Here is a 14,082-nt window from a genome sequence, read left to right as displayed (position 1 = left end):
AGCCAATCACAGGGGGCTTGGGGGAGACCGGAACCAGACCGGAACAGGGACAGCCTTGGGCATACGCCCTTAATATTATAACTCTGTATTCCAATCCGAAGGGTTTGCACTTTGAAGTGCGCATTTGAAGGGCTATGACGTCACTGGGCCGCGCCAAATAGCAATCTACAAGCTCACAATGCGTTGCGTTGCGACCTTAATATTATAACTCTATGGTTGCGACGCATTGTGAGCTTGTATATCTGTGACCAGTGACGTCATAGCCCTTCAAATGCGCACTTCAAAGTGCAAACCCTTCGGATTGGAATGCATCTTATTATTATAGCTCTATGGAATGCATACGCCAGACGCGGATGGCTCAACGGCAGAGTCACGCTGATTGGCCAGATGAGAAGGAACCTCCTCTAGATTTATACTTACGGAGGTGCATACCGCCACCTATTGTACCGGAGTATGTAACATGTTTTAAACCCTGTTTTGCACCTTGCAGTATCCCTTTGTTCAGTGTTTCTCAAACTTTCAAATTTCAAGATCTCCCTCTGACAGTATACAATATGGAACCAAATGAACCCGTTAGGATATTGTATACTGTCAGAGTTACAGACTTTATGGGTCTATTATTTATACCCCAATAAGGGAACCTACAAAATCCCTGGAATCCACTTTGAGAAACACTGCCTTTGCTTGTGACTCATTCAAATATTGTTGTTTTTATCAAAGTCTTCAGTCTCTATTTTATTTGATTGACCTCGTCCTCAGTGAACTCTCTTCGCCCATACAGATGTTCCTCAGCAACCACCCAAAGGCGAAAGCATTCTTTATAGGCTATTTTTCCCCCTGCCATTTATGTTTAGTAGTCATGTTTATTTCGAATAATGTCAAATAAAAACAGCAAAACAATTTTGCACTTTCAAAATCAAAGAAAACTAACTAAAAGAAAATGAATATCAGATTAAAATATAGCAAAAATAAAATATTCAATTTCACTATTGTTATATTTCACTATTATTTAGATGCTTCAAGACATACAGTAGTTGATTATACAACTCTAATCTGTCAATACTAAAATGTCAAAGTAGCATACAATAGTTGAGCAATAACAACCAATCACAACTTTTACTGTTTAGGTTTCCAAAGCTATGGAGAATAATATGTTGCTTACAATTCACCTAGGGTTACATTTTATCAACAGATCATAAACATATCTTATCACACCTTTTAGAACGATTGATTTATTTCTTAAACATGTTTACCCATCTATTGCCGTGCTGGCAACACTTTATACACACCATGTAACAAGTGGTGCATTGCATTTGACATCATACATTTTGTCAAAAAAAAAAAAAAAAAGAAGAAGAAAGAAAACATTTGTTTATCATAGTGTCCCCCATAAATGAAGAGGGAAACCAAACGAAAGGAGAGAACAGCAACAATGAAGGAAACACTGGCATTCTTCTTTAGTGGAGAGAAGATCACAGACTTGTATAACGCAGATCCTCCAGGAAGACATCTCCACACATGATCATTATTACTCTGTTTCAATCACCTCACTTCTCCACTCTCCTCTCCTGTTCTCTTCACTTTCCATTACTTCTGGTCTGATTGCAAAGGTTTTCTACCAAAGTCAGGTTCCAGACCTGTTGGCCAAACCACCAGACTGACACCTAATGCTTAATCTATATTCTGTCGTACAATGGTGTCGGGCGCCAAAGATAGCAGATTGTTTATTTTTGGTGCACTGCGCAGTCATACAACAAAATATAAATCATGAATGAAGGTACAGGCTAACCTTCTGCACATGCCTTTGCTGCATTTCTTCTCTGTATTACTGGCAAAAAAAAGAAACATTAATAATGAGAATAAAATAAAACAGAAATCCTACATACAGCCATAAGATACAGATACAAACATTATGAAAATGAACCTTTTTTTCTTCTCGTTGTCTTTTTACAAAATGTAAAGGGGTGCTTTGACAACCAGGAGCTGATTTTTCCTCTTCTTAGATATGAAGTCTTTATATGTATGCGGGATATTTACCATAATTCTGTTATTGTTCTTAAGACGGATCCATGATACTGGAGGACACTGGAAACATTGGAGACGAGACCGATGCACAACATTAACAAATGCAACAAACAAGTCAGTGATTCACAAATCAAACATAAGGTATTATAGTTTCATATGGTCTTACTCACAATAATCCCCCCATGCACTACACAATAGTCTTGATTTTTCATATATTACATATATGCTACATTCTCTTATTTCTTATTTCAATGATATAAAGGCAAACATATCTCAAAATGTAAGCTGATCTGCTTTACTTTACAATTAAATTAGTATTATGTTGAAATCTGACGATTCAAACAATAGACTTATCTCATAACAAACATACTGTAAATGTAGCTCATAAACTGAATTTACGTAAACTCTTAATTCCTCTGATACTGTAGCAAGAATAGCAATTTCAATGTTTGTATTGGCTTATTTTCTTTTTATCAACAATCACAATGTATATATATATACATCACCAGAACTAAAGCAAGCTCAATTTTAACATTCTGATCTTTCAAATGTTTCATATTGCACACACATAAATACACATAAAAATACAGAACTAATTTTCAGGAGAGGTTACAGTAGTAGATTTTAAACATCTCTATATTTAAAATGCATACCAAAACAGCTTTTAAAAAACAAGAAAAGAAAAAGAAATGTCATCAATATACTCTTTTGATAATGTCCAAATATGGAGTGCTGCCACCCAGTGGTGGTTCGAATGATGTCCATTAATAAAATGTCAGATAACAGTAGAATGTATTAATACTTTTGTCCTGTGTGATGTCATGTCCTTGCAGAAGGGTCTGGGGTGTTGGGGTCAGAGAGCAGCCAGGGGTTGGCTAGTTGACTGCTCTTCTTAAGAGAACTGTTGATGGGACTTTTCAATAGAATCTTCATATTCCATTAACTGCAAAGAACAGAAACACATAAATGAAAACATACTGCAGCATCATAGAGTGAAAATGTATGTAATTAAATATGAATTTATGAAAGAAATACAGATCAAATGAGTATGACATCATGAGTCGTTCAATTTTATATATCCTTAAGCTAGATTAATAATTCTGTGAAGTCAATAATCGAATCTTTATGCCCGCTGTGTCTCTTACTGGGAGGGGACGCTGGGCGAGCCAGAGCGATGGAAGTGTATGTTCTGCCACTTGCCGTCGCGGCGGTGCCAGACCCGGGTCTCCTCGGACTGCATGGTACGAGGCATGCCACTGCCGTCCATGTACTGGGTCAACCTGATGTAAGCAATGCATGCTGCATTTTCCCCAATCAAATGCACGTGAGGGTTCAACAAGATGGTGTGCACAGGCTTGTTCCCTTTAGACAGGGCTGGAAGGAGAACAGAGAGGGGAGGTTCGAAGTGATGTTGGTTAGTGTCATCAGGTAAGACATGATTTTATTTTATTTTATTTGAAAAGCAGTCAATTCCATACAGCAAATCGAGGATTACGCAGAAAAGTCGTGAGACTTATTTCCGCTGAGGTCCTCATACAAATAACAGTTAAAAACAAAACAAAATGTCAGTACATACATACATATACATTAAAAACTAACAATACAAACATAAAAACAAACCCATACTCCCTTGTCTTTCCTAAACTATAGGTGTACCCTTTCTAAAAGACCTGCTTTTATCGTCTGCTTAAAAACTCTTACATTGGATGTCAATTTAACATTCGTGTCTAGATTGTTCCACTGTGCGGCTCCTAGGTATGTAAAAGAACCCTTACCTACTTTACCTTTAAAAGTGGCTCATGTCTGCTATGCTAGCTCTTGTAAAGTGCGTGTGCACATCCCTTACACGCGTAAAACATCTCTTTAGATATTCAGGGACCTCTCCATATTTGATTTTATGTACCATGGTCAGTCTTGACATGGTAACTCTGGATTCCACAGGGAGCCAGTTGATTTCCCTAAATTGATTTCTCCCTATATGGGATCTGGGCCCTAGCCCTAGTATGACCCTGATCAGTCTATTTTGAGCTGACTGTAGCTTTATCTTTTGGGACTTTAATAGGCCCTCGAACCAGGAGGTACATGCATAGTCAAAATGGCACAAAATCAAGGAGTTTGCCACCGTCAGACTAGTTTCCCTATCTAAATATCTTGATGTCCTTGCTAAGAATTTGGTCAGGCCAGAGACCTTGCTCATGACCTTGTTCGCCATATTTTGGCCATCTAAGTTACCTTCCAAGATACAACCCAGATATTTCACTGATGTTTTAGATGCTATATAATCAGAGTTAAGTTTGACCTTGAAATCTGATTTCTGTACATCTCAAAACCAAATCAGAGATCCAGAAAATACTGTGTGAAACTGAGGACAGAAACATCTGCACAACCAAGTACAGTAGCTCCCTTTGAAACGATTAAAAATCTGCATGAGTAGTGATGTTTAGAGCAACTAGGCTTTTCCTTAAGTCTGAGGAAGAGATGCTCTAAATGTCTCTAGTCGAGCAGATTTTAAATTCTTCCAATGGCATCTACTGGTTGTGCAGCTCTTAGTGTAGGACACATTAACCTATATAATACATTATCCCTCTGCTATTTATTTTGTATTGATATCTCATTCTCTAAGTTTAGTTTGTGTTTTGATTGTCTTGTATTTTTTACTGTGTATTCTGCTGCTGGAACTACTGCATGTTCTCTCGGGATAAATAAACTTTTCCATCTATCTATTTATCTGTCTTACATAAAACATGGATGTAGGCAAATATTCTAGTTCTATTATTCAAGTATTCTCAAGATAATGAATGATACAATAGGCTCACTCGGGCTGACAGTGTGATTAAATATTTATATAATATATGGAAAACAGGATTCCATCGTTTTTCAATACCCTAAAACACAAATGAGTGATGTGTGATATACTGTAGTGGTGTTACCTACAGTAGTTATTCTATATATTGGTGTTGGATACTGGACAACAGTAGGCTTGCCAACTGATTCAGGTTTCTGGGACATATCTGGTTTATCTGTGCTATTCTTAGCCAGACAGAGGACATTCTGCCATTTATAGCAGTCATCGTTAATTTCACTTGCTTTCACTCCGCACAATCAGAACCATACCCTTGGAGATTAACAGTAAACAACCTGTATAATGTTCAGCATATACCAATATAATTCAATTTGAGACATTTAAAAGAAAGGAGTTACACCATACCTACTATCTAATATACCGTATAATTTGCACTGTCCCCTCTGTACGTGTGCGTACGTGTACGCGTGCGCACGCGCACACACACACACACACACACACACACACACACACACACACACACACACACACACACACACACACACACACACACACACACACACACAACGCATGCATGCACGGATTGCACGCACAGCATTGCACGTAAAAACACACCTGCTGGAAAATGTGCACCATACCCATTAAAATAACCTTAAAAGAAGAGGCATTATGAGCTTGTAGAATAGATGCTATTTTTACCAGCTATTTAAGTGGTCAAGCTTGCACAAATTCATGAACTTAATGAACCCTAGCGTCTTATTCCAGGGCACATTTTTGGCACAACTAGCAGTACTACACGATCAAAATGTGTCGCACTTGTACTGTAGATCTGCCATTACACAAAAGAGATTTGGTGTAGAGGCAAAAAAGGAGGGGACCAAGTATAGACCCCTGGGAGACTTTCTGTGATAAAATCATTTGTACTTAATGCACGTAATGACTGAGTATCAAGAAGGTGATTGAAATAATGTTTAAAAAAAAGAAGAAAAGAAAAGGTTAAAAAGAAAAAGTTCAGTCAACCGTTCAGTCAAAGTTAAGTTTGTGGTCACAAAATATCTCACCATTCTCAAAGTAGAAGCGGTGGAAGTCATGACCTTCCACCAGGTTACCCAGGGCCTCTGGCTCAAAGGAGGTCAACCCAGGATCACAGATCTTCCTTTAGAATAAAATAAAGAATATTGATTATTATGCAATAGGAACGTGCTGATAACAGCAACAACAGTTATGCCAAAGTGTATGTATAATGAAATCAAAGTCTGTCAGTTTATGTGGATTGGGAGGGAATGGAATAATTAGTGTGGTTGTCCCTGCAGGGAACCAGACTATATATAGTACGACTTTTCTTTTTGTCGCGCTAATCCTCACACAGTTTTGGTGGCATGCACTTGGGCCATATGTCAAATCGACCGGCTTCATCGGGACACGCATGTGTGCTATTTTGCTAAGAGATATGTTATAGTTTAATTTAAATACATTTATTTGTGAATTAATTTTCACCATTGAATTTATTAAAAAAATAACTTTTCCCAAATATGGAGATGGCTGACATCATAGACCACATGAGACACAGTATGTAAGATATGGGGTTAATATTGATTACATCAGAGATCTCCATATATGGCCATTAATGTATTAGTGAATAAATTTTCCCCATTGACTTGAATGGGGAAAATTCAAATGGTAAGCCGAAATTAATTTGCGAAATTCGTGTCACAGCAACCACACTTGCAATTTCCAATTAAATCTTTCTAGTTTGTATTTATAGTCCGGCTGCCCCTGGCCCTGAGGTGGGGTATGATTATTATTTTTATTATTTTTTGGCCTAAAATATTGAAGATCTGCTTATGCGCAGAGAGGAAGGTAGAAGTACTCACGCATACGACTCAAAGTCGCCATTGTTGATAGACTCAATCAGCTGCTCTGTGACTTTGATAATCTCCTGTTTACGAGCTACAACAGACAATCACAGAACATCATAAATTAGATATCACACATTGAGGTCAGAATTACCAATTTTCAGGCAATTGTCTGATTTCGAGCCAGTTCCAAACGGGCGCTATTCTACAAAGTAGCAGCATATCAGTGTTATTAGATATGGAAGGCACATAAGTTTTGAGTTTTAATTGTAAATAACACAAAAACAATATATCTGTACCTCCCATGACTAATAGCCATACCAGGCAAGGAAAGTAGGATGATGCTAGTTATTTCACCCAAAAGAGCACCTAAAGACCAAAAACAAACCAATGCTCAGATGCAGTTGCTTGCTACAGATGCGGTTTAGATGTTGACAGTTACCTTTATTGTTATTGGTGCAGGCTGGGGGATAGTGAAAGAAATGACTTATCATTTGTCCAGAAAAAAGACATGTTAATTAAGTAATTAATCATTACCTCCATTACAACGTGTACTGTATATGTATAATTATATTCAAGAGAGGCCTTCAGATGTAGTCTAATATTTATGTTAGTATCTGCTGTTGCATGCTTATGATGCACATGAATAAATTAAACTTTAGAATGTATGAATCAGTGTTATGGTTATTCTTCAGAACAGAAGGCTAATAGAAGACACAGGTAGTAATCTATATCTTGTCTTAAAAGAGGCTCAGGGACAGCGGAACTTAAGGGGTCAAAAACAGTTAATTAAGCCCACAGGGAAGGAATATGATGGTATTCAGTACATCGGGAATAATATTCTCTAATGTGCAAAAAAAAAACATGTTTCAGTCTCTTGGAATTGGATTCTTTTTCAAGTTCCTCTTACAATGTCACAGAGACTGCAGAGGCTAATCTTAAAAGGAGCCAAATTTAAAGATATTCTAGGTGTCTCGTGTGGCTTCATGGGTCATGTGTATGGGGTCACGGAAAGACAAAAGAGAACTGGGAAAATCATGTCATATCATCACACCAATGACACAGGGCTTAAAAGACAGTTTGACAGGAGAACATCAGCCTCAAGAGTGACTGAGTACAGGGTGCGGGGGGGCTGGGGGGGGAGGGGTCAGGGCAGGGTCTCTCTACCACTCAGGATGGACTTACTCTGGACTGAGGACGTGGGACTTTGCAGTGGCTCTGACATCTGTGAGGAGCGGCCTTTCGAGCTCAACATACTGCTCACTAAGCTACCCAGGCGAAAGGCTGGAGGAAGTTGTGTAGGTGAATGAGTGTCAGGAGAGTGTGGGTGGGTGAAGTATAAGGAATTGTACGAGTGTGTTTAACGGATCATGAATTCAAAGGATATTCCCAATGAAAAAGAGGGAAGACGAAAAGCATTTTAGAAACAGAAACAAGAATGGGAGGTTGTTTCATACTCAAAAACAAAACCTGGTGTTGAGGGAAATCAATCTGTCTTCAGTATCAATATGACTGATTCTAGTGTCAAAGGGTAAAAGTCAGAGGAGGGCGGAGAACGCAGTGGATTTTATTTTGCGAGGTAAGTTGGCAGCAGTAGTTAATTTTATTGTTACTCACTTAAGGGGTGGGTTAGGTTAGTTAAGAGATATTCATGAATGGTGAATGCTTTTAGATTTTAGTATTTTAGAACATTATGCAAAGTGAAAACTATAAGTGAGTGAAAAAAGCAGAAACCAAGTGCAGACAAGAAGCCTACCTTTTACATCTTCATCCTCTATGGTGGTATTAGCACTTTCAACGGACTCCTGAAGGATGGAGACATTGAAGGATTTGATAATGCATGTGTGCATAGAACTTAATTCACATTTACAGTAGTAGGCCTACAGCATTTTTGTACACTGAATTAAAAGGTAGGACATGTAGTCAGGGGCCTTAGGGAGATAAAATGGTAATTTTGTGCTAATCAGTCTAAAAGCACCACATTTTGCACAGATGTAGCCCAGGGCATGCTCTAATGATTTAGATTTAGCTATGGTACGATGGTTTAATGATAATAGTGATGGGTCATCACTTTCCAGTTTTGTTGGGGCCATTTTTAGCCCAAGGAATGTTTTTTGTGCAAAACAAATGCTTGCAATGGATTCAGAATCATGACAAACCCCTAGTTAGACCCCTCACATGCTACTTAAAGCAGATTTTCTTTCCAGAAAGTCAATGGGAGCCCAACTTGATTTGGCCGATGTGGCGACCCCGAAGGTCGCCAACTCGGGCGCCCTAGCTAAATCATTAGAGCAAGCCCTGGGCTACATCTGTGCAAAATCTGGCGCTTTTAGACTGATTAGCACGAAAAAAGGCCCCCGACTAATGAAGAATATAATTAAACTGTACATGTATAAAGCCTAGCACAGCTAAACAATCCACCCATGTTAAGGTGGGGACTATACTGCAGTTAGTTAGCTGCATTAGTATATAGTCTGGCCAAGCCAGGCTTACGTAATGTAAGACAAATGTGACAATTAAATGAAATGCTAAGTATGGTATAAACAGTTCTTTTTTTTACAAACACCACATAAATTATATACATTATTAAAGCAAATTAAATATAATGTGCTGCTGCTTATACAGTATACACAATTTTGAACTGAAACACATTTGAAATTGAAAAGTGTGTGTATTAATGTAATACCTTGTTCCCATCGACTGGATTATGGATCACAGTAGTCTGTGGTTCCTAGAGAAAGAAGTACAACAGATGGAACACAAAATATGGAAAGACATGACTTAATTTATGGACAGCAGAACATTGAGTAGCCTATATATACTGTACATACATGAGTGGTGTACTTACTGTACTGTAAAATATATTGTGTGCATGCGTGTGTGCATGCGTGCGTGTGTGCGCGTGTGTGCGTGCGTGTGCAGTCTGTCCACATCTCATATTAATTTCTTTCTCTCTTTCTTCCCTTATGAGTCTGCTTTTCATCCTTGGTGACGCTGACAGAATGTCTTACAGTCTCTGTTTCCACTGTTCAGTCTTCTTCCTCAGATGACTGTCTCTCTGGACAGAGCTTAAGTGGAATCGATTCTGATGACAGCTTAAACTTCTAATCACTCACCAAGATTACACTAGATTATAACATCTGCCTCTCTCTCCGTGTGTGTGTGTGTGTGTGTGTGTGTGTGTGTGTGTGTGTGTGTGTGTGTGTGTGTGTGTGTGTGTGTGTGTGTGTGTGTGTGCGTGTGTGCGTGCGTGCGTGCGTGCGTGCGTGCGTGCGTCCGTTCATGCGTAATCAACATGGAAACAAATGAGAGCACAGAAAGCCTTTGACATCATGCAGATCAAACGTCACGTGACTTTGCAGGCAAATCAGCAAACACCCGTCGTAATTCAACAAGTCATGCATGCTGACATAGCAAGCCTAAGGAGCCATTGTTACACTGCTGCCATGCACAGCCAGGAAGCCTCCGCAACACAAAGGCAGAGACACTGTTTGTCATGAACCACAATGTAAACGTGTAAAAAGGAGACGTGCGTGTCATAATGGCACTGCAATCTAAGATAAGCACAGCAAAGGAATGAACGAGTTGAGGAAGGAAGGAGGGAACCGTTCTGTAGAAAAAGAGACGGGATGCTGGTGGGTTCGAGGTAGAGGTTGCCCCTAATTAAAGGGATATTCCACTTTCCAAAGAAAAGAAATTAAACTTTGGTCATTTTATCGTCTAATCAGGCTTTTGTGAACACCCTGGACAGATTTTAAGTTACTTCCTAATACGTGAGCTGGATAACCTTTTCTTTTCTTTTTTTCTTCTTTTTTTTATTGTATTAAATCTTTTCCATTTTCCCCCAAAAATATACAAAATAAATTAAAAGAAATACATAGTACATACATACATACATACATACATACATACATACATACATACAACATACATACATACATACATACATACATACATACATACATACATACATACATACATACATACATACATACATACATACATACATAGTTACGTAAATACATAGCGTAGTATGAGTCACCAGAAAAAAAAGATCACAGAACATCATAATCTATCATGGTTAAAATGGAGTTTGAAGTTACAATTGGTTTGTATAGGAAGGGGCCCTGGATGGTGATGTCTGATAAAATGAATATCAAATATCTAAATATTGAATTAAACAAATTAAAATCTTTCCAGGGTGTTCACAAAAGCCTGATTAGATGATAAAATGACCAAAGTTTTTTTTTTTTTTTTAAGTGGAATATCCCTTTAACTGTTCAGATGTCTTTGTAAACATTATGTCTCATGGTTAGCTGTAGCAAGTATAGGCTGGAGCTGGGCCATGCTGCACTGTGGCAAAAAGCCTGTATATACAATAATTCATTCAGGGAAAGCCTAGCCTTGAGTTGCATGGATGAGAGTCTGTGGTACTCATCATCACATACAGGTGGCTCACATAGTTATCACTGTGTGTGCATCGTCTCAAGCAGCTTATTCACATTTACATTCAAATTTGATCAGGTTCTAAGACTGAGACGCTGTAAGACACACCCCTGCTGAGTGGGTAGGGTGAACCTGTACCTCCTCCATGGTGGGGAATGGGAAAGTGAGCTGTAGGGATTGAGTCGATCAATGGTTATCAAAGTGGGGTCCGGGGACCCCCAGGGGTCCTTGACATCGTTCCAGGGGGTCCCGAGAAAAACTGGTTAATACAACATCAAAATCAGTTAAACCACTTTAACTCTATAAACATATAGTATATATAGAGAGTTATAGCTGATCTGTAAGCCATCCTTTTAACCCTGATGGGGGGTCCGCAGCTAAATGCACAATTCATTTGGGGGACCTTGACATTTGACAACCACTGATGTAGATGCTCTGATGTAGATGGGGGGGGGGGGGGGGGGTGAGGTTGTGTATGTATACCAGTGCGGGGGCAGGGCTTGTGTCTTTAGGACTGGTCACTGTGTTGGCTTTGTTGTTGACCTGCAGGGGGCAGCGTAGAGGGAACATGACACAAACACACACCCACACACAAATGTCTGCACAACAAAGTCTATAGGCCTATATACTGTATATTGTACATGTGCAGAAACATTTCACACACACACATTCATGGACACACAGAGCCACCTCTACAGTGTTGGTTTCAGTAATACATGGGTGTTCATTGAGGATTAAGTGCCAACAGGAAATGAGAGGCATGTACATCATAGGAAAGATAGAGATGAAGAAACACACTTTAAAAAGGAGGATTAATAACACAATCAGTGTGGAGTCTGATTTTAGAACAATAGGTATCATGATGACCAAAGACCTTTTTTCAAGGCAGCCATATTGACATAAATAGTTTGTGTAATATTATTTCCTGTTACCACTCATACTAGTTAACCATGCACGCCCTATATACTTCCTCACGTGACAAAATAGCAAATATAACAACATGCTGCATCGTGACACACTGTGAGCTTGTAAAATCTACTGTATTATTTTTGAACATAAGGATGCCAGAGGTAAGGTTGTTAAGACACTGTTCTGTTTAATGTAGCAGAGCCTTTCCAGTGAGCTACATGCAAAAGTGCAGCAGCACCCTACTCTGTTTGACCTGAATGAACCATACTTATTTGTATCATCAGTACCACCGGTGAAAGAAATAACATGTCACAACTATTCATGGTAATTTGGCTGCTGTGGAAAAACCCAATACTGTACACACGCGGATACTGCACTGGCCATTGCAGTATAGGCCTATTGGGTCAATACCATGCACGATTGCACGTATGCTCCATGTCCATGTATGTCTACTGAAGCAGGACATCTCTCCACAATTAACCCGTTTAGGCCTAGAATTAGAAGGATTCAAAAGACACTTATAGAATCGGGTCAAAATTCTAATGTTCACGACTTTTAAAAAATAGCAGATCTACGAGCTCGCAGCGCGGCACTCGGTGCCGCGCTGTGAGCTTGTATATCTGCTATTTTTCAATAGTTAAAGCATAAAATAATGATACCCGTTCTAAATGGGTTAAAATCACGTAGTTGTGATATAGGATACTTGGTTAAACCAAAATAGAAAAAAGATATGTTTTAGTACTTTAGTACTTAACTCAGTTATATTTCTTGCAGCGGAGTTATGGCAAGTTGCCTAAGCCCATAAGGTGGCAACATTGACGTACAATCCAGTGGCCAATGCAGTGTCTACGTTTAATGTGTCTACGGTGAAAACTGCCTCTTTCCCACTGCTAGGAATGACTGTCCCTGAATGATGATGTCATGGCTGCACGATGCCCATTCACGATGCTCATAATCCGAGCTCATCAGACACTGAACGTTGCATCCAATTTGTGCAAAACACATGAGAACGTTTTCACCTCAGTGAAACTCAACTCACCTTGACACCGTCTGACGTCTTCTTGTTGAGCAAACTTTTGGCTGCTGTAGATGGTAATAAAGAACAGATATGTCATTGTCAGAGTTCACATTGGATACATGTAAACCTAAGGACACTCTACCATGCAATCAGCATACAAGCCATGTCTTCCTACATCAAGAAACAATGCAAAATGCAACAATCTCTCTGCGCAGGAGATTCAGGCAGGGCTCCACATCATAATCCGAGTTGCCTCAGGGAGGGTGGTTGGTTGCGTGTATTCAGTAAGTGATGAGAAGGGTGTTAGAGGTGCAAATACATTCCAGTGGAACAGCTGCAGGCTTATTCAGCCAACAAACTCTCACTGTGTGATTATTTCTTCAGTTTACTGACCTGTGCAGCACATCTGCACACATACAGGGACGTGCTGGCCATTGGGAAAAGCGGGACAACTCCCGAACGGCCGCTTCATTCCCGGCCGGTCGAGGCCGCCCATTAGGAAAACATTTAACTGTTTGCACAAAAGTGCAGTGTGAGGCGTTGTGTGCTTGTAGATCGGCTGTTTTCACTAGTTTAAATCATTTTTAAAATGATAAATACAAAACAAACGGTTTTGGACATACAAGGTTTCCACCCGACAACGACGAAATATAACTCATGTAATTGGCCCACTGGCTTGTCAGCACTATAGAGAGAGATCTCTCTCTATAGAGCGCAATGAGGGCCTCTACAACCCTTTTTCCCGGGCTGAATCAGGGGCCCAGCACGTCCCTGCACACATACACATGCACCTACTAGCACGCACAGTTTCTCTTTATGCATTCCTGTTCTCTGACCACTGTCACTTACCCCTCCCCTCCACACGTGCCCCCTTCTGCCTCTCTCTCCATCTTTTACTGAGTCATTCTGTATTTAAATCATTCCACTGAACAGTGCATACATTGCATTAGCATGCATTTCATTCAAAACATACAGTAGGTATCCTTTATTGCAAGCATTAATATTCTATGTTGTAAACTTAACAC

General features: G+C 39.5%; 1 protein-coding gene across 12 annotated transcripts in view; it reads right to left on the bottom strand.

Moving 5' to 3' along the window:
• Positions 1-3,166: 3,166 nt before the first annotated feature.
• camk2d2 (calcium/calmodulin-dependent protein kinase (CaM kinase) II delta 2) overlaps positions 3,167-14,082 on the bottom strand; it is a gene marked incomplete at both ends in the record, with an annotated part of 59,260 nt that continues 48,344 nt past the window's right edge. The window contains 9 exons of one of the 12 annotated variants that reach the window (XM_080721631.1): positions 3,167-3,399; positions 5,890-5,984; positions 6,703-6,778; positions 7,127-7,147; positions 7,870-7,968; positions 8,441-8,489; positions 9,371-9,415; positions 11,614-11,673; positions 13,079-13,122. In XM_080721631.1, coding sequence (XP_080577757.1) covers positions 3,167-3,399; positions 5,890-5,984; positions 6,703-6,778; positions 7,127-7,147; positions 7,870-7,968; positions 8,441-8,489; positions 9,371-9,415; positions 11,614-11,673; positions 13,079-13,122 — 722 coding nt within the window. The remainder of the gene's footprint in view (positions 3,400-5,889; positions 5,985-6,702; positions 6,779-7,126; positions 7,148-7,869; positions 7,969-8,440; positions 8,490-9,370; positions 9,416-11,613; positions 11,674-13,078; positions 13,123-14,082) is intronic. The other 11 variants (XM_080721635.1, XM_080721637.1, XM_080721636.1 and 8 more) reach the window with 11 other exon arrangements.

The sequence above is a fragment of the Nannobrachium achirus genome (genome assembly GCF_963921795.1).
Source record: "Nannobrachium achirus genome assembly, chromosome: 3".
NCBI lineage: Eukaryota > Metazoa > Chordata > Actinopteri > Myctophiformes > Myctophidae > Nannobrachium > Nannobrachium achirus.
The sequence above is the reverse complement of the archived record's forward strand: the minus strand, read 5'-3'. Positions and strand labels throughout refer to the sequence as shown.